This window comes from Stenella coeruleoalba, assembly GCF_951394435.1.
Source record: "Stenella coeruleoalba genome assembly, chromosome: 3".
In the NCBI taxonomy this organism is placed as follows: Eukaryota; Metazoa; Chordata; class Mammalia; order Artiodactyla; family Delphinidae; genus Stenella; species Stenella coeruleoalba.
The window spans coordinates 153,777,090-153,797,189 of NC_137148.1; the positions used below are offsets into that span (position 1 = coordinate 153,777,090).

Genomic DNA, 20,100 nt, shown 5'->3' on the forward strand with positions numbered 1-20,100 from the left:
CCCCCGTCTGCTTGTAGCCAATCACAGCTGACAAGAGTTGGGGGAGTATTTTATTACCAATGTATATATTGTGACAGTTTGTAGCCAAAAACCGCGGCTGGAGGGGTGGGACACAGGAACTGAGTTGTCACAAGGGACTTGTGGGGCTCACAGCACTGGGGGACCGAGGGCTGGAGAGGGTGGTCTTTCAGGGACTACTGTGGTTGTAGAATGAGCTCTCCATCCTGCCCCCAATACCCAAGACCAGTTGTCACCCAGGCTGTCTGTGAGCCTCTGACTCTGATCCCCGGACCTGTCTGAGCCCTCTCCCCTTTCTGTGACTCAGCTGCGCCCCCAGGGCACTCCTGCAGCTGCCTTTGGCCTGTCTGCGAATTGTGGACCAGTGTCCAGTGAGGGTGGGGATAGGGTTGCGGATTGGGCCAGGTGAGGGGGAGACAGGAACTGGGGACAACTACCAGCATGCAAGAGATGCCCAGGCCATGGGGCCAGCCCGCTGCATGGACATGCACTCGCATACACCCGGGGCCTTGCACATCGGGGGGTCTCACATGTCAATCCTCGCACACTTGGGGTTTTTGTACACAGTCTCTCCCGTTCTGGGGACCTGGCCGCCGCTGGAGACCACAGTGCACCAGTCTGGACATCTCAGGAGCCTGCCTCAGCTCTCAGGGCTGGGAGCGTGGGTGCTGAGCGGGTCCCCAGAGGTTGCCCAGTGTGACCGGGAGGGGGTGGAACTGAGGGCTGTGAGGGGACAGTGGGGTGTCAGGGCTGGGTTCGTGGGCTCATGACCACGAGGGAGCCGGGTAGAGGGCGTTCATTTGTGTGTTTAGGAGGGGAGGGGGCTGGAAAGACAAGATAAGACCCTAGAGGCTGCCCGCCCCTCGGAGGCCTGTCACGCGTCGAGGGGATCCCTTCTAGGGGTCTGGGGTCAAGAAGGGAGCCTGAGAAGGTTGGAAACCCGGGCGTACAAAAGGGGAGCAGATCACTCGGCCGTGGGTCCGGCCCGTGAGCAGCACCGCGGCCGGCGCACACTCTGCAGCAGCGCGCGGAAGAGGCCGGGTGGGCGCTTCGCTGCGCCCTCTGGGGGCGCGGTGCGCACGGAGCCCGCACGGCCCGGGCCCTGACGCGCAGCGGGCGGCGGCGCGGGCGCCCCTTGGCGGCCGTGCTCCTCGATCTGTCGCTCCAGATGCTTCTGGATGGCCATGCCCAGTACCTCCACCTCCATGGCGGCGCCGTACACCTCCCACGTCATGCCCTTTTCGTCCCAGCTCACGTCGCGCACCGGCTCAGCGGCCTCTGGGGGCGCCACGGCGGCTGCCAGTGCGGAACCCGGCCGCACCCGCACTTCGGGGAAGGCGGGCGGCGCGGCGGCCTGCGGCGTCATGGGCTCCGTGGCCACGGAGCGCGTCTCAGCGGCGCCCAGTGACACCTGTAGGCCCGCGTCCCGGCGAGAGGGCGGCCTGGGCGCGGGGCTGGGTGCGCGCGGCGCCGCCTGGAAGCTGAAGGCCGAGCCGCCCCCGCCGTCCTGCGGAGACATGGGGCTCACGGCCACCGACACACAGGCCTGCGAGCCCGCCTGCGTGCCCGCGTCCTCGCGTGGCGGCGTGGCGCTCGCCTCCCACGACGGCGCCTTGGTGAAGTTGTCGCGAGTTCGCGGCCCCGGCGACGGCGCTACGGCCTCCAGGCCCGGGTTTCTCTCGGCCCTAGTGGCCGCCGGGTCCTTCTGGCCAAGGCTGCAGGCCTCGGAGCTGGGCAGTGGCGCTGGCTCCACGCGACCCCCGCTATCCGCGGGGTAAGAAGTGGAGCCGCAGGGTTTGTCATCTGCCTGCCTGGAGGAGGAGGCCTCCGTCTTCTCCAGGGTCAGGTGGGCCTGCTTCCCCGAGGATGGGGGTTCCCCTTTTCCCTGAGGCGCAGAGTCAGTCTTCCCCAGGGCTACAGGCTCCAACTTCCCAGAGACAATAGAGGATCCAGGATCCCCCTTCTCCGAGGTCAGCGGCTTCTCCTGCAAAGATTTAGCCTCTGCTTTTCCTGATGAGGCAGTGCCCTCCTGCCCAGGGGGCCTTGTTTCTGCTTTGCCCTCAGACTTGGGTTCTGCTTTCCCTGAAGCCCCGGGATCCACCTTCGTGGAGTTCATAGGATTGCCCTTCTCTAGAGGCAGAGGATCCACCTTTCCCTCTGGGACAGCTTCTGCTTTTCCCGAGGATGCCTGGACTGTTTTTCCTAGGGTCGTGGGGGCCACCTTTCCTGCAGACTCGGAGTTCATGTCTCCAGGGGGAACAGTTTCTGCCTTTCCCTTGCACACAGGGTCCACTTTACCCAAGGTCGGGGGATCAGCCTTCCCTGAGGCCATGAGACCCACCTTTCCAGGGGCCACAGGACCTGACGTTTCTGAAGACAGTGGATCTGCTTTTCCTCCAGTCACTGTCTCAGTTTTTACAGAGGATGGGGGACCCGCTGGGCCTGAGGACACAGGGTCTATCTTTCCTGATGATTCAGGATTCACTTTTCCAGAAGATGATGTTTTTGTATTTCCCACAGAAATGGGATCCCCCTTTCTGGAGGACACTGGGTCCTCCTTTCTTGAGGATGCAGTTTCTGTCTTTCCCACAGACATCAGTTCTGCCTGTCCAGGAGAAAAGGGCTCTGGCTTTCCTGAGGACACAGGATCCACTTTTCCCAAAGAAACTGGACCCGTCTTGCCTGAAGACACAGGGTCCATGTTTTTCAAAGATGTAGGATCCATCTTTCCTGAAAACATGGTATCCACCTGTCCAGTAGACATGGTTTTTGTCATTCTCATAGACATGGATTCTTGCTTTCCTGAGGAGGCAGGATCCATCTTTCCCAGGAACTGAGGGTCCTCTTTTGTAGAGGACACGGTTTCTGCATTAACCATAGATGCAGGCTCTGTCATCCCTAAGTGAGTAGGATCCACCCTTCCAGATGACCCCAGAGCCACTGTTCCAGGGGATACAGGCTTGATTTTGCCTGATGACCCTGGAGTCAGCATACCCAAGGACCCGGGATCTGTCTTTCCTACAGATGCAGAATCCGTGTTTTCCAAGGACACGGGATCCACCTTTTCAGATAGCTCAGGATCTCTCTTTCCCAAGGATACAAGATCTGTCTTTCCTGCAGATGCAGGACCCACCTCTTCTGAGGACACTTGAAGGTCTTTTCCTGAATACCTGGGCTCCTCCTTTTTTGGGAATGCAGGATCCACTTTGCCCAAGGATACAGGATACTCCTTCCTTGCAGACATTGTATCCACCTTGCTGGAGCACTCAGGATCTACCTTTCCCAATGATCCAGGATCCTCCTTTTCTGGGGTCACAGGATGCATCCTTCCAGAAGCCACAGGCTCCGTCTTTCCTGTAAACATGGGATCTGCCTTCCTCAAGGACCCGGCATCTTCTTTTCCTATGGAAATGGAATCTGCCTGCTTTGAAGACTTGGAATCCATCTTCTGTAATAACATAGGATTTCTGTTTTCTGAGGGTGAAGGGTCAGTTTTCACTGAGGACACAGGCTCTGGCTTCCCAGAGAAGGTGGTTTCTGGTGTCCCTGAGATCAAGGCTCCATGTGTCCCTAATGTCTCCTTGGCGGCTGCCTCTTGGGGAGGGATGCAGGTCAGGGAGGGGAAGGCCAAACTCCTGCCAGGGCCCTCAGAGCACGATGCCCTTTCCCCAGCCCCAGTGGGGTTGCTGTGTCCATGCCTGGGCTTTGGGCAGGGGTGTGCCTTGGGGGCGCAGGGCTGGCCTTTTGCTGGGAGGGGCAGCAGTCCCTCATGGCCAGGCTCCCAGCCCCCAGGCTCCCATCCTGTGGGCAGCAGAGGGCTGTGGGCTGGGGTCCTGGGGGGCTGGAGTCCTTTCGAAGCAGCTGGAGCCAGGCTGGGTCTTCAGCGCTGCCCAACTGCCCTCATGACCATGCTTGGGCCCCAGGTTTCTGTCTGGTTCTGAAACACAGAGAGAGCAGACTCAGACTCAGAGGGGATCCAGTGGGGAGGAGCCTCCATCTGGCCCTCCTCCTTCTCACTCTCTTTCTAGCAGGTGGGGCTTCTCACCACGTTCTCTGCCTTTGTCTGGTCCCCTCCCGCCCATAGGGTCTGGGCTAAAAACATGAACCCAACTATGTCATTCCCCTGCTTCACTGCTCCCAGTGGCCCTCTGGATAAAGGTAAGGCTTCCTAAAATGGCATTCAAGGCCCTTCACAACTTGGCCACAGTCTAACTTTTCCACTCCATCTACCATCACCCCTCCCTTATCAGCCCACCCCATGCAACATGCTACCTAGAAGTTATGCTTTTCTCCTTTAGGCCATGGGTCACAAATTCTGATGCCATAGGAGCCAGGTAGGTAATTTAATTGAGGGAAACAGACTGGGTACAGAACAGTAGGGAGTGGTGGGGACTAAGGCAAAGTGGAGAGCACATGCCCTGTCTAAAGGGGGAGCCATACTCCATCAGCCAAGTACTGCCCTGGAGAAATGCATCTTAGTAGTATCAGTCAGAAGTGGGAAATATAGAAGTTTACTGTAAAATGTCCCAATTAATTCAAGATTAAAAAAAAAAAACCAGTATGTGGCCCAAACAAAATATGTCTGCAGATCACCAGTTTATGTCTGTGTAGGCCCTGGGGAGATGGGAATGGTTTACAGTCAAGGAAAGGACACAGTCTGAAATGTGTGTTTTCAAAGGTTGCTCAGGGATGGTGTGGAGGCTGGAGGGGAGGGGCTGCCCAATCATTTATTCAATCTCTCATTCATCTAATTCTTCATTCGTTTACCCAGCCCCTTCTCTGCAACAGTCTAGATGAGAGATGGTACAGCGAAGGTTGTGGGAATGAAGAGTTGGCAGGATTGAGAGGTCTGAGGGAAACTAACAGGAACCAGCTGGCGGTAAGAGGTGATGGTGGGGGTGGCCTGCAGGATGCTGGCTAGGGTGGTGGGTGCTGGACGACAGATCCGGGAGAAGGGGGAGTTGCATTTTGGACAAGCTGAGTGTGTGGTGCCTGGGGGATATCAGGGAGAGGGTCTGGCAGGCAGCTGGATCTGCATGCAACTCTGTTTTATTATACACTCAGCGGCCAAAGCAAGCAGAGTTCCCAATTCCCCCCAGACCCATTCCTCCTGCCATCTTCTCCAAAGCCATATTGCTGGTGCTCAGGCCAATATCCCTTGACTTTTTCTCACACCCGGCATCCCATCATCAGCAAAACATAATGGATCTACCTTCAAAATATATCGAGAATTTGGCCACTACCCTGAGCCAAACCTGCACTTTCTCCCACCTGGATTATCCTTGCTTTTTCCTTCACCCCATATAGTTTTTTCTCAACACAGGAATCAGAGGGATCTTAGTAAAACTCAAGGTAGATCATGTCCCTCCTTTGCCCAGAACCATGCAATGTCTCGCCATCTCATACAATGTAGAAGTAAACTCCTTACCATAGCCCACAAGTTCCTGCATTTTCTGGCCCCGTCACCGCTCTTGGCCTTGTCTCCTACTGCTCTCCTGTGATTACCCTGCTTCAGTCACCCTGGCTGCCCCGCTGATCCTTGAACCCACTGCCTTGGGGCCTTTGCACTCGCTGTCTCCTCTGCCTGAAATGCTTTCCTTCCCAACATCTGCATCTCCCTGAAGCTTTCCCTGACCCAACCTGTGTAAAATAGCCTCCTTCACAACACTGGCTGACGCTTTCCATCCCCCTTGCCCCAATCAGTTTTTCTTCATGGTACCTGTCTCCAGCCACCATATTGCATATGTTTGTTTATTGCTCGTGATTTGTCTCTACCATCAGAATGTCGTCTCCAGAAGTGTGGGGACTTTGCTGTGTTTACTGATGTGGTCTCAGGGTTGAGAACAATGACTGGCACATAGTAAGCAAGTGGCTCCCAATAAATATTCGTTAAATGAATGACTGAATGACCTGTCTATGATGTTAGTCCAACCATGCCACTCCTTGGCTCAAAACCCTCCTTGCTTTTTCGGGGGAAGTAAATTGGTTGTAATGTTTTTGGAAGGACATTTATCAATTCATATCAGTTTACAATGCATACAGCATTTGGGCCAGCAAGCCCACCTCTGGGGTGGTCTTGAAGACAGACAAATGGTGCATTGAGAACATGGCTGGTGATGAGAAGAAAACCAGGAAGTGGGTTTGTAAAATGTGGGACAAGCACAGAGGACCTCCCCTCCCCCACAGCTGTTAGAATGTGTGGAGTGATGAGGAAAGATGCCCAAGATAAATTAAGTGAAAAAAAGCCAGAGGATAGCATGGCTAGTGGGATCCCATGCGGGTAGGCAAGGACAAGGACAAATACACATCTGTAGGTTTATTTATAAAGAGAAAATTTCTGGAAGGAAACCCATGAAACTTTTAGCAGTGATTGCCTTTGAAGCGAGACCAGGGATCTGGAGGTGGAAGGGATTTTTTTTGAATGCCCCTTTGCGACACTTGAATTTTGGTTTTGTGCACATATTTTTTTAAAAACAGGAAAAAAAAAAAACTTTTAATGACTCCCTGTTACTTATAGGGTCAAGTTCCAACTCTTCAATGTGCTTCTAAGCCCCTGTGTATTTACTCACCTGCTGGGCTTTATCTTTCATTATGCACTCCATCCCCCAAAGCATGTGTACACACACACACACACACACACACACACACACACACGAAACCTCTTTGGGTTCAACCATGGGTTCACATTCTTTCCAATCTTGGCCTCTACACACCTTCCCGCTTGGCTTTTATTAAACCTTCAGTCCTCAGTTTAAATGCCTCCTCCTCCAGTGAGCCTTCTTTGCCTACCAGCTTCCTCAGGGTCCCTGTGGCCTCTTGTTCTGCCCCTAACCAGACTCTTGTCATTCTGCTTGTAGCCCTTTACACCTCTGGGTCCCCGCCTAGCTCTCAGGTCCCTGGATGGGGACTCAGCTGGTATTGTTCACGACTGGGTCCCCCAAGCTTTGGGCATATGAGACTTGGGGGGATAAGGGTTATCACCAAAATGGGGGCATGGGGGGAGGGGCAGTTTGCAGAGGATGGTGCGGGACTGGGTTATGGGAAGTTGAACTGGGGTACCTGGGGGACTTATAGGGGAGATAGCCAGGAGGCTGCTGGGAGACAGGTTTGAAACACAGGAGAGGTCTGCTGCAATTCTTCGGATCTGGTTTTCATCAGCATAAAAATGGCAGGTGTATGGGGAGCTTGGGCTGGAACTGGAAGGAGTCACCAAGGGCTATAGGAGGTGTGCTCTGAGTCTTCACCACCCTTCCTTTCACCCCTGGTAGCTCAGCCCTGGGGTCCTCTCACACCAGCCCCTCCAACAGGCTCCCTACCCCTGGGTGAGGCATGGGTAGTAAGTTGGGACAGCTCCCTGATTTACCAGCTCTGTGACCTCAGGCCAGTCCCATCTCCTCACTGGGGACCCTAACAAACCTACCCCCTGCTCCCACAGGGCTGCAGGGAGAATTAAAGATGAGGGGTGTGCACGTCTCTGCTACTTTAGGTCTGGGCTGTGTACATGCAAGGCCTGTTTTTATCTACTCAGCCTGTCAGAGCCCAGCTGTGGTCCCAGGAGGGGGCAGGGGAGGGAGGGCCAGCAGCACAGGCACAAACTGGCAAAACCTCACCCTTAGACATGCTTAACTCAGAGTGCTTAAAAATTTTTTTTAAGGAATTTAGTCATCAACATTTAAAAATTAGAAGGTTTCATGTAAAAATCAGATTTCTAGCTTCTCTTGGAAAACTAAAACTTGGCAATCTGAGCATGCTTCCTGCATGGCAGCAGTCAGCTGGAGCCAAGCAGTGGCTACTTCCTTAGTTGGGGGTACACTCTCCAATTAGCCACCATCTCTACCCCTCCCAGTGGTGTCCTGGACACTGAGGTTGACTGCCCGCTGCCACTGATCACTGATTTGCACCATCATTCTTCTTATAGCAGCCCTTCATGCATGCTGCCCACCTGGCCGGTAGTCACCTGAGTTTTGACCCTTGACCTAGATGCCAAGAAAGGTGGGAGGTGACCTCAAGCCCTTACTATGCTTATTATGTGCAGATCCTATACACTTTCCAGGCAGATGTTGTGTTCTTATTTTCCAGAGAAGGAAACTGAGGTTCCAAGAGGCAGGCATGGCCCAGCTGGTAACATACCCCTTCCAAAAGTCCTCCTGGAAGAGGCCGGCTTCTTAGTTCTCAGCTCACAATTCTCTGATACGGGATAAGGTCCCGGATTGGGACAGAGAGCCTGGCCAGGGAGTTAGAAAGATGTGGGGTCAAGCCCCAGCTTAGTCATTGACTTCCTACATGACTTTGGGTGAGTTTTTCCACACCCTGAACCTCCATTTCCCAATCTGTGAAATGGGGGAGAGGATGTAGCTATATTTAGTAGAGCTGGCTGAGCCCTGGGTTTAAGATCTGCCAAGATACCATTCCCAGAGGCTCTGCTGCTCACAGTTCTGCTAGACTTTTCCTGGTTCTCAAAGAAGCCTCGGTATCGGCCAGCCTCTTCTCCAAAAGGCAACTCAGGCCTGGGGCCCTACCTCCTCACCTCCCATCTCCCACTGGAACCCAGCCCCATCACTCTCCCACTGTGCGCTCAGCCCTGGACGCAGCATTCTCAGGCTCATTTTAGCACCTGGACTCCACAACAATCTCACGAGGGGGGCATTATCATCCCATTTCACAGATGACACTGAGGTCAGAGGGAGAAAAGACTTGACCAAGGGCACACAGGTGGGATGGGGGGCTCTAATTCAAAGCCTGTTTTGTCTGAATCCAAAGCCTGGTTCTTCCCACTCATATCAGCTGAGATTCTGGACACTGATGCTTGGCTCTTAAGACCCCTTTCTGCTCTTCAGGGTCATGCCAAGGGTCCTCCCAATCCCCTGGACCTAACAGGTAACAGTGTGAGGGAACGTCTAGGAAAGGAAGCAAGAGTGTCCTCCGTGCGGGAACCCGCCTTTGGGAACACCCTATGAGCAGATAAGCCTGCGCACTTCTCCCGCCCGGTTGAGGTAAAAGATTGAAATGACCCCCGGTTGTATGGGCTGGCTCACCCAGCATGCAGGAGAGCACCTAGGTGGCTTGTGGACATCTGCACCAGCTTAGGCCAGCCTGGGGAGCCAGGGCCTGGCTCCTACCTTCTGCTCAATAACTTGGTGTGCACATGTGCAGAATGCCCTGTGTCTCATGGTGGCCACTTGGACCCTGTGGGTATGCACATGTGTGGCCACATGGCCTCAGAGCCTCACTCATTGGAGGGATGGCCTGGGTATGTGCACAAGTGATTGTGCCCTGCCCCCCGGCAGAGAAGCCCCTGTGAATGCTCACTCAGGCCCAGAGACCTGACCAGCCAGTTATTTTCCCTTCAGGATTTCTTCCCTAATTGGAGCCAGGGCGCCAGGCACCTGCAAACACCTCCTCCCATGGTGATAAGACTGACAAAGGCTTGTGGTACTTCAGCAGGTGTGTGAGAAAGAGTGTGTGTGTGTGTTACAATCCTGGTGTGCTGTACTTCACTCTCTCATCCGCTTGTCTCCTACAACCCTCAGAGCAGCAAAGCTTCCTCCCTGGGGCTGGAGGGGAGATGGAGTCTAGCAAAGGGTGATAACCAGTCTTCCTTCCAGAAATGGCCTCCAGACCATCCGTCCGTCTATCCACAGGAGAGCAAGACTAGACATGCAGGAGTGGGTGTGTGTGTGTGGAGAGCAAGCTAAAAGTGTGTGACGGAGTGTGTGACACGCCTGCTCCGGGGTCCGGGGGTACATGAGGGATACCATGACGTGAATAGGCGCAAGCAGGCCAGAGCAGGATGGCTGCGAGTGCTTTGTGATCGGGGAGTATTGCTGAGTGTGCTGTGATAGGCAATGGCTGGTGTGAGTGTGTAGCTATGCCTGGGTGTGTACCAAAGGTGTACGGGGTGGGTGCACAGGTGACCATGTGTATGAGTCTGATGGAATGATCAAGGGACACAGTGGGTGTAGACCTGTGGCCTCGAGCGGTGAGTGTGTGACAGTGTGTGTGATGGAGTCCCAGCGTGTAGTCCACACTGAGCGTGCGACAGCGAATGTGCTCCATGGTGCCAATAGAACCACTCGAGCGCCGAGCTCGCTCCAGGGGGAAAATGAATCAACGCGGGCGGACCCCTCCCCGCGGTGGCGGGAAGCGTCCCCTCCCCGCGGTGGCGGGAAGCGTCCCCTCCCGCACCACCGCGCCAAACAAAGCGGCAGTCAGCGGCGAGGCCAGGAGCGGGGCCGGGGTCTTACAGGGTGGGCTGGCCCGCAGGGCCCCTCGGGTGCTCGGCCAGGACTGCGGACCCACCCCCGCCCCGCCCCTGAGTGGAACCTGGAAATGGACACCCGCCGCCCCGGCCGCGCGCGTATATTCACCCGGGCGCACGCCAGACACACGCTGCGCACGGTGCCCAAACCCCGCCACCCAGGAGGTTCGAGGACCCTGGACAGCGGCTCTGGGGCGGCCGCGAGCCGAAGAAGGCGGTCGACACCGCCCACCTGGAGCGGGCAGCAGGTGCAGGCGCGGCGCTTACCCGGCTGTGCCGCCGTTCCGTCTCCCCGGCGCGCTGCGCTCCGACTCCCGTCACCGCCACCGCTACCGCCACCGCCGCCGCCCAAGCTGCCTCGGCTGCCTCCGGCAGGGCTGGCGGGCGGACCCGCGGACTCCGCTACGCCGTCCTCCGCGCCGGCTACGCGCTCCAGCCCCGCGCCCCGCCCCGGGCATGCGCACTGGCCGACTCGCGGCCTCAGAACCCGGGAGGGGGCGGTGCCCGCAGGGAAGTAGGGGCCCAAAGGAGGGAGGGGCGCCCCTCGCCTGCCGCCCCTCACCACGGCCGCTGGGCTCCTGGGTTCCCCGCCCTCCTCGACCTGGTTCCCATTTCACAGACAGGAGACTAAGGGGTGGAGAGGCTGCCTATTTGCTTCGCCCCTGTTGAGGGAGGGGCGCGCTGTCAGGTCTCACTCAATCCAGCCCGGTGAACGCTGTCTGCTTGTTTCACCGAGGAGGAAATTGGGGCCCAGAGAGGGGAAGCCGCTTGTCCGCGGATACTCGGCCCCTGGAGCGGGACCCAGGTCTGCGCGATCTCCGAGCTCCCCCTGCGCGGAATTTCCCGCCTCCGCCTTGGCCGTACTTCCGGCCTTCTCCCCCTCACCTCGCCCCGCCTCCGCCCCCTTTGTCTCGCCTCCACCCACGCTCCCGGGAGTGGAGGGACCTGCGTGGTCGGGGGAGCGCCTTCGATTTCCCCGCTACCGGCCTCCCTAGCCGGGGTGCCCGCCCACCTTCTAGTCTATGCAAGCCGGGTTCTCCTCCTCCTGGGTACCCTCAAGCAAATCATTTCACCTCTCCGAGTCTCAATTTCCCGATCTGTAAGGTGGGACTAACATTAATCACCTCACAGTAAGTGGTCTCGGAAGGATGAAGGAGCCTGAAGTAGGTGTTAAGGGCCTTCCAGCTGAATCTGAATTGCCAAGGACAGGAGGACTTGCTGCCCACCCTGCCTTAACTTTTCTCAGCAGAGAAATTGTCCCCTCCCCTTTGACTTCCCAGAGAAGAAAAAATGTCTGTAATGGCCAAGAGGTGATAAAGCCCTCTCGCTTGTACTGTGAAACCACCTACTAAAAATGGTAACAACTAACGTTAATATAATGCTTATTTAGGGGCAGTGTTTTTATGGTAAAGCCCGCAAGTTAACCTAACAACTAACGTTACCTTAATTTTGTTTTCCGGTTTCATCTAATTTCAATTTCCAATCACTTATAAGCAAGTTAATATTAATGTATTATATCCCCGTTTTTCAGATAAGAAAACTGAGATACTGATGATAAATCAGTTGTGTGCGTTAGTAGTGAAGTTAACTCCTGAAACTTCAAGCTTCACCCTTACTTTCTATTCCTCTCACTTACCTGGTGAACCATAAGTCACCGTGATCGTTAAAAAAAAATTTCTTTTTTTTTTTTTTAAATCTAGATGGCAAATGAAGAAGAAAAAAAAAAAAAAAAATCTAACGGATGACGTCTTTAGCCAGCATCCCAGGGAAGCCAATAACGGGAGCACAGAACCAATTTTCAGCACCACGGACAACACTCATGCAAGGGCGGCTTCCCCACGTCTCTGGCCCTGAAAATTGCTCATTCATTGCCACAATGGCACTTCGCTTCACAGTTTACAAACCCTTTTCTACGCTCATCGTTTCATTTTACTTTCCCTACAGTCCTTCAAGGTAAACATCATCGGCTCCATGATACAGATGAAGACATCGAGGCTTGGGCAGGTTCACAAGACATGAAAAGTAGCAAGAACGTGGCTGTGATCTAAAAAGCCCCCCACACCCCCACCCCGGGGCAGGGCAAGTGCGGATGGGAGCAGGATCAGGGCATGAGTGAGGAGGCCGTAGCAGCTGCCCAGGTGAGAGGTAATGATGCCTGAACCATTGGGATGGAGAGGAGGGGCCAGATCTGATAACTATTTAGGGGTAAAGTCAACATGTCTACATCATGGGGTGGATGTGAGTGTGAGTGGAGAGAGGATTCTGCTGCCCCTCTGAGGTTCTGCCTTGGGGAGCCAAATGGTTGGAGGACAGATACCTGATGAACCCTGGGGAAAGAAGGGACTTGTGAAACAGCCACACTGAGACATCCGAGTCCAAAACTGAGCTCTGAAGTGGCGAGGCCTGGCGACAGACCAGGGAGCTGGTGATGGAGGTCAGGAGAGGTGTGTTGGTACATGAGGGGAGAGTATAGGCCAAAATAGGGTGAGACAAGGGCCCATCCTGAGGAACATCAACATTAAGGGAAAAGGAGGCTGCAAAAGAAGAATGAGAAAAAGTGGTCTGAGAAACCAGAAGAAACCCAGGAGAGTGTGATGTCTCAGAAGCCAAGGGGAGAGAACATTCCAGAAGGAGGTCAGGGTAAACTGCATCAGGAAGGCAAGATACAGCCTGAGAGTTGTCCTCTGGACTTGAAAAAAAGATAATGGAAATTTGATGAAAGCATGGTTACTGAAGTGGTGGGGGTGGAAGCCAGACTGGGGTGGGGTGGGGCAGGGACTGATGAGTTAATGGGAGCAAGGAGGTGGAGAGGGCAAGTAGATGACTCTCAAGTTTGGGCTTGGAGGGAGAAAGGGGATCTGATAATCTCTACAGGGGCATTGGAGGCATTCAAGTCCTGATGGGAGGGGGACAGTAGAGAGGGAAAGGGAGAGGCCAAGAAAGGAGATCATAACGCCTGGGCCCAGATGCTCAGTGTGGAAGGATAGGATGGGATCCAGCACCCTGGGGCAGCTCACAGACCCTGAAATGAAGATTCAGGGAATATGGTTTATTTGGGAGGTGCAGGGACACCAGCAGGGGAGTGGGAAGGTGACCCAGGAAGGGAAGGCATCCAATAAGAGGTGGTTATCAAGCCAGCTACCACAGTGGGTGAGTGAGGCTTAATCCTGCAGGAAGTCTTGGGAAAGGGGGTAAATGCACATCTCAGAATTCCCCTGGCTGAGGGCAAGGGAGCTGGTGTATTTATATCCCAGCATCTGGCAGACATTGGTGAAGAGCCAGCCCATGGGGCTGTGTGTTAATTCCCAAGCACTTCTAGCCCACAGTGCATGTGGACAAAGTGGGTTCCATAGCCCGAGGACAGCTCTTCGATAATGATGCGGGTACTGGCTGTTGGGAGTCCTACTGGTGGGCACAGAAATAGTATGGTCATCTGAGGGGATGTAGTCAGAGCTCTGGCCATGTCTGCTACATGTGCACAGTCAGGGCCTTTTTCCATCGGTGCCCTTTGCCACACTCCAACCACTCTTGTTCCACGGTGACTTGTTGATAAAAAACACGTTTAAAAATGAAAATTTTCAGACAACAAAACAAAACACCTGCCAAGGCGGAGCAGGAGCTCAAAAAGGGCACGGAGGTAGGCAGCGTGGGTTCACATTCTGACTTTGGCAGTTGCTAGCTGTGTGGCCTTGACTGAGGTCTCTCTAGGCCTCAACTTCATCATTTGTAATTCTTAGCTCTCGGAGCTCTGAGGAGGATGCAGGGAGAAAAAAATCCCCAGGGACCAAGCATAGTGTAACACTTGTGGTGGATGCCAGGGTATGGCAAGCCCAGCACTGTGTACCCTTGTCTGACCACAGGACCTCCATTTTCCTTGAGGAACCGCGTCCTCACTCCAGTCCATGTGGTGGAGTGGGATGGACCCACTGCCATTTCTAGGGATGGGCAGTGACCCAGGCCTGGCCAATCACTGTGCAGTGATTAGTTCCAGGGGTAGAAGTAGAGCAAAGGACCACAGCCAGGGCAACTGGCTCTCCCCCTTCCTTGGAGCCTTAGGGGGTGCTAAATTGGTGGTGTGTCTGCCTGGAGCTGCTGAGGGTCATCTTTGTCCCCACGTGGAGCGAGTCTGCCTGGGCCCGGACCGTGGCTCATCGGGTTCAGGCTCATACTGTGACAACCAACATGACTGCCCGCACCAGTGTGAGTGTATGTGTGTGCGTATCTCTGGTTGGTCTGCCTCCGTGAAGCCATATACACTCATACACACCAGAAGATAAACAAATGCCTGCAGCTCCTTGGCTGGCGCCCAGGCTGGGGGTGGAATAAACAATCCCAGTGACTTTCTGAAAAGCAAGCGTGTGTGGCAACAGGCACCATGGAGACAAGCAGACTGTACCAGAGCAGAGACAGCAGCCACCCCCCAGTGCCACCCCAGCCCCACCGCCACACACATGCAAATACACACGCACATCTCATGTTCATATCTACACATGGTTCCGCTTTCAAATCCAGGCACATCACCTTTGGGATCTGGCCCCCATTCCAGCTTTGCTTGAGACTAAAGGCCTTTGAGAAGGTCTGAGATTTCCAGTACAGTGGCATTCACAGTTCCTCACCCCTTGCGTGGACACTGGTCCTGGTCTAGGCCAAATTTCAGTAAATCACAGCTTCTAGGAAAGGTGTGTGTATGTGTGTGTGTGTGTGTGAGAGAGAGAGAGACAGAGAGGAGAGAGAGAGAGAAGGGGAGAGAGAGAGGGAGGGAGAGAAGGAGAAAGAGGTGGGAGGGTGGGCAGGATCACATGGCAGGCAATGCCATATAAACCCAACTTTCTGGAAAGTTCTCTTTGCTTCAGAGGTGCACACACAACACACATTCATCTGCTTCTTCAAGAAACACTCACCCAGACCCCTCACCCCCTGAGGCTTGTATGGACACAGCCCTGGATACACTCAGATATGTATCCATCCTCATGCATGCAGGGCATAACCCAGTATCCCCTAGATGGTGGTGGTGGTGGTGGTGGTGTACCATTTACTGACTGCCCAAGTGTTTTACAGTCATCTCTTTATATTTAACCCTTAAGAAAAACCACCTGAGATTGATATTATTATTATTCCCATTTCACAGATAAGGCAACAAAAGTTCATAGAGGTTAAGTAACTTGCCAGGGTCACACAGAAAGTGACAAAGCTGGCAGCCAAACTCCTGCCCACACTATTAGCCCCTCTTCATTTAGTCAGATATACATGCAACAGCCATGCGTGCACAGGTGTGCGTGTGTACACAAACACACACACACAAACCCTGCCTCCTCCGTCAGTGCAGGTAACTGATGTCCATGGAGTCATTTTCCTCACCCTGACCTCCTCATATGCACCACTCCCAGACCCACAACAGCACTGCCCTGATATTCATGAGAGCCCCTCGTCCAGGCACCTATGAGCACAGCCTGCTGCCCACAAAGGTCCCCTCCCCACAGCAGCTGTAGGCTCAGCTGCTGCCCAGCTGGGGGCCACCCTGGCATTTGGATGGGTGACTCAGGCTGAATCATGGCCCAGCTGCTCCTTGGCAGCCCTCTCCCCCACTCTGCCCAGAAAGCCTATTTTGAAGGCAGAGATGGGCCTTGGGTAGCGGACAGGGAGCGGGGCAGTCAGGGATGGGGACAGGGAGCATGGGCACTTGAGCAGGAGGGTCTCTGTGCCCTCCTCTACTCCTCAGTGGTCTGCAGGTGCTCTCAGGCAGCCCCCGACCACGCCCCTCATTCTGCCAGGGAAGTGGACGCTTCTGCCTGGGCACAGGTAAGGGGCTCCCTCTCTGATCCCAGGGCCCACTTTGGCTCCCCTGCCCCACCTTTTGGCCCTAATAACAACAATAATAACAATATTTACTATTCTAATTGATCACTCACATGTTACAGTATTCTACAGTTTCAAAGCACTTTCTCATCAGTATTGCATTTAATTCTCTTATTAGTCCTCGAGTGGGCTAATAGCATACTTAGGAGTGGAAATTATCATCCTTACGTTTGAGCTGAAGAAACGGAAGCTCAAAGAGATTATATGAACTATCTAAGGTCACACAGTCGAAGTGACAGAGCCAGGAACAAAACTTAGGCTTCTTGGTCCAATCTGTGGAAGGTAAGCATTAGGGCTGGAGTTAAGCTGCAGTTGGGCACGGCAGGGCCATGGTGGGGCCACGGTTGGGGCACTGGAAGTGGCATGGGGGAGTGGCAAGGTAGGGGGCCTGCCTAGTGGCTTGGTGTGTGGCAGGATCATGACAAAATTTTTCTCTTTACCCTTCTACAACTAACAGATTATGGAATCATTTATGCTTTTAAATCTTCTTTTCCATGTTTCAGGCCAATGTCCTATGGCTAACAAGTGCAGAGCCATGGAGTTTCTACTGAGAAGTCTTGACCCAGAGGACCTTTGCTTTCCAAAGCCTTAGTTTCCTCATCTGAAAAAATGGGCCTGGGCCTCCAGTGGGGCAGGGTGTTGAGAGGCGTGAGTGCAATCATGTGCATCATGCCCTTTAGAAGCCATGAAGGACTTCACAAAAAAGGCTGTTGTTCACATTTTGTTTTATCTTTAAAAAACACCTGTGGGTACTGGGCAGAGGGCAGGTGGGCTTCTGGGAACCTGGGGGCAGTACCGAGAAGGGGAGTGGGTGACAGGTCTTCCTTCCCCCTGCCTGGGCTCGGCCTGGCCTTCCCCCACCCTCAGCCCAGAGCTGGTTTCTAGGCAACAGGATGGATGCAGGGATGGTTCGGAGGGGAGAGAGCTATAAATAGGGAAGGGAGAAAACAAAAATAAAGTTCCAGAGAAGGCTGTGGAGCCACATTACTAAGGGTGGGGTTGGGAAGACAGGGAGGGAGATGGGTGAATGGTGGGGCACAGGGACAGCCCCCATCCCTTCATCAGGAGAGAGGGCAGTTTCAGGTTACCCAGCCGGCAAAGGTCCACAGAATGCTGACATGTGTGAGGAGGGGGTCTCCGTGTGCACAGCTGAGAGGATGGGGGTGACAAGGAGGAGTCAGTTCTGGTTAGAGAACTAGGGGAAGCTCAGAAGAGGGAAGGATTTCAACAGGCAGAGTTGCAGGCAGATGTCCAGGTGAAGGAAAGAAGCAGGCTAAGGAAAGGAAGGTGTGAACCAGGTGGGGTGGGGCTGGACCCACAGATCTCAGAGGCCTGGCCAGGCGTGGCCTCGCTAACCACACACACCGTGTCCACAGAGACGCAGCAGGGCTCTTCCTGTGCTGTGATGCTCGCCCTCCCCAAATTTCCCAGGCCACTTCCTTTTCATTCAGGTTTCAGCTCTACCTCGCCTCCTTAGACGCTTGACCTGACCACGCAATTGAATGCTGGTCACCACCCTTACTGTGTCACATTCTATCACATTGCTCTGTTTTTTTTTTTGTTTTTTTTTTTTGTGGTACGCGGGCCTCTCACCGCCGTGGCCTCTCCCGTTGCGGAGCACAGGCTCTGGACGCGCAGGCTCAGCGGCCATGGCCCACGGGCCCAGCCGCTCCGCGGCACGTGGGATCCTCCAGGACCAGGGCACGAACCCGCCTCCCCCGCATCGGCAGGCGGACTCTCAACCACTGCACCACCAGGGAAGCCCTGCTCTGTTTTATGTTCTCCATAAAACCCAAAATTATCTTGATCCATATATTTGCTGATCCATGGACATGAGTTCTGCCAGGGCAGTGACCTGCAGGGCTGTTCCCTGCAGCCCCTTACTTCTAAGAACAGAGCAGGTGAGCAACACACACTGTCGAATGACTAAATGCACACAACGTGTGGGCAACCTCCATGTACACGTGTGAACAGAGATACACCTGCATCCATATGTTAGTGTGCACACTCAACACCCCCCCCCCCACACACAATCTCACTTGCAGTCTCCATGAAATTGCGCAAGCATCTGTTATCTACACTCTGCTGCCTCCACATTTTCCTGTTGTTGGTGGGTTTTGTTTGTCTCTCCTCAGAGCAAGTCCCTTTTGGAAAATTCCAAAGGAACTGGGCTTCGGAGTCAGGCTCGGGTCTGGATGTGGCCTTTGCCACTTCCCAGCAATGTGACCTAGGGCAGGTAACTCTGCCTCTCTGGCCTCCATTCTCTCATCCATAAATTGGGGCTAATAAGGAATCCTTGAGGACAGTTTCAAGTGAAATGAATGGAGGCAAGTGCTGGATGCCTGGGAGATACTGGGCACTGGGGAAATGGCTCTGTCCCTGTCCTGAGGGTGGAGCCCATGAGCTGTGTGTGCTCACACAGGCACTCACAGTCAGGAATTCGGTCTGACACAGGGCTGGCATCTGCCGTTGTCACTTCTGGGCTTGTGCCTGGAATGCATTTAAAGTGACCTCTGCAGATGAGAATACTGGTCTCTGAGCAGAAAATCAAGCTCAGAAAACCAGGTGTGTGGCTTGGCACCCGGGAACGAGGAATAAACCTCTTCACAAGCCAGATGGTGAACCTGGTTTGGGCATCTAAAAATGGATATCAGGTGCTGGTAGCTGGCAAGGGGTTGGCAAACTCAAATTCCTCAGAGGTCAGGCAGTTCATGAAAATGAGTGAAGTGGATGGGAGGCACACAACAGGGAGGGAAAGGGACTGTCGCCAACTGGAATCAAATGAAAAATATTTAAACCTTGTGCTAGAAAGTTAAACATCTCTACAGGCCAAATTCAACCTAAGGGCCACGAGTTTGCAATCCCTGCAGACTGTGGGTTGTAAATAATGTCTTAATTCAGCCAAAAAGGATCTGGCCATCCTGGAACCCGCACGTTGAGCCAGAGAATTGGAGCCCACCGGTTTGTTCTCCCTACACACACGTCTGTCATAAGCCTCCTACTTCCAGAAGTAAAGGCTCGTACACTGCAGGCCAAGGTGACCCGAGTGGACCCCGGTCTCCCCCAGCGTGCAAGGCCTTCTCGAGCCAGGCACCACCCCCCGCCCCGAACAACTCAGGGAAGGAGGGGGCGCTGAACACCTGGCGGTTGACTGAATACAGTAAGCTCCTTCCAGCCCTTGGGGCTGGAGGGGCGAAGCAAGGTTTGAGTGGGAAAGGAGGTCGGACCTGGCAGAGAAGGGGCTGGGTCTTCCTCAGGCAAGAATGGGGGTTATTGCGGCAAAGCAGAGCCGGGCTTCCGCATGGGTGAGTCAAGTTAGCCCGCGGCTGCGGCAAAAGAGAGCAAGAGCACTGCATCGTCGGGGGCGGGGCCTATCACAGGTTGGGGCGGGGGAACTTCTATGCCAATCAGAGCAGTGCCTTCGCCTTGATGGAGGCGGGGCCTCTGCGCAGCAAAGCTGCATCTCCGCCCCCCTACTTCCCTGCACCGCGGCGGTGTTGGGGGCCCTCTAGTGCCAATACTCATCCGCTCAAGGCGCCTGGTCGGCTTCCCAAGATTTCTGCATACCCTTGCTCACCTCAGCCGAGGTCGCAAACTTTCGGACTCCTTTCCGGGAAGGGTGGAGCACTGGTTGCCCGAACTCTGCTTTTTTCCGTGGCAACTGCCCATTTCCCCTCCCCTGGGATGAGTTTTTCTGCGGTGAGCAGGTGTGCGCAGTGGTATGTGCGTATCAGCGTTCTCGCGGGGAAAGGTTTGAGCGAAGCAGCTTCTTCCAGTGACCGCGCTGCTGTTTTCCCAGAGCTTCATCGCGGCGCTTGTGCAACTCTGAGTGCGCGCGCTGGTCTGCACGTGTCGGCCAGCGTGCGTGCACGCTGGTCCGCGCGTGCGTGATCATCGAGGCGCCTGCGCTGCATGCGCCTTGAGCCCGCCGGCCCTGCGCCTTGGCTGCAGCGGACTTCCCTCCGCCC

The 20,100-nt window shown here is 54.6% G+C and overlaps 1 protein-coding gene across 1 annotated transcript; it reads right to left on the minus strand.

Moving 5' to 3' along the window:
* Positions 1 to 45: 45 nt before the first annotated feature.
* GPRIN1 (G protein regulated inducer of neurite outgrowth 1) lies at positions 46 to 20,099 on the minus strand. The gene is given in 3 exon segments (XM_079918231.1): positions 46 to 3,711; positions 3,714 to 3,955; positions 19,710 to 20,099. Coding segments are annotated over 2 exon segments (2,805 nt in total). The 5' UTR covers positions 3,790 to 3,955; positions 19,710 to 20,099; the 3' UTR covers positions 46 to 982.
* Position 20,100: the final 1 nt, after the last annotated feature.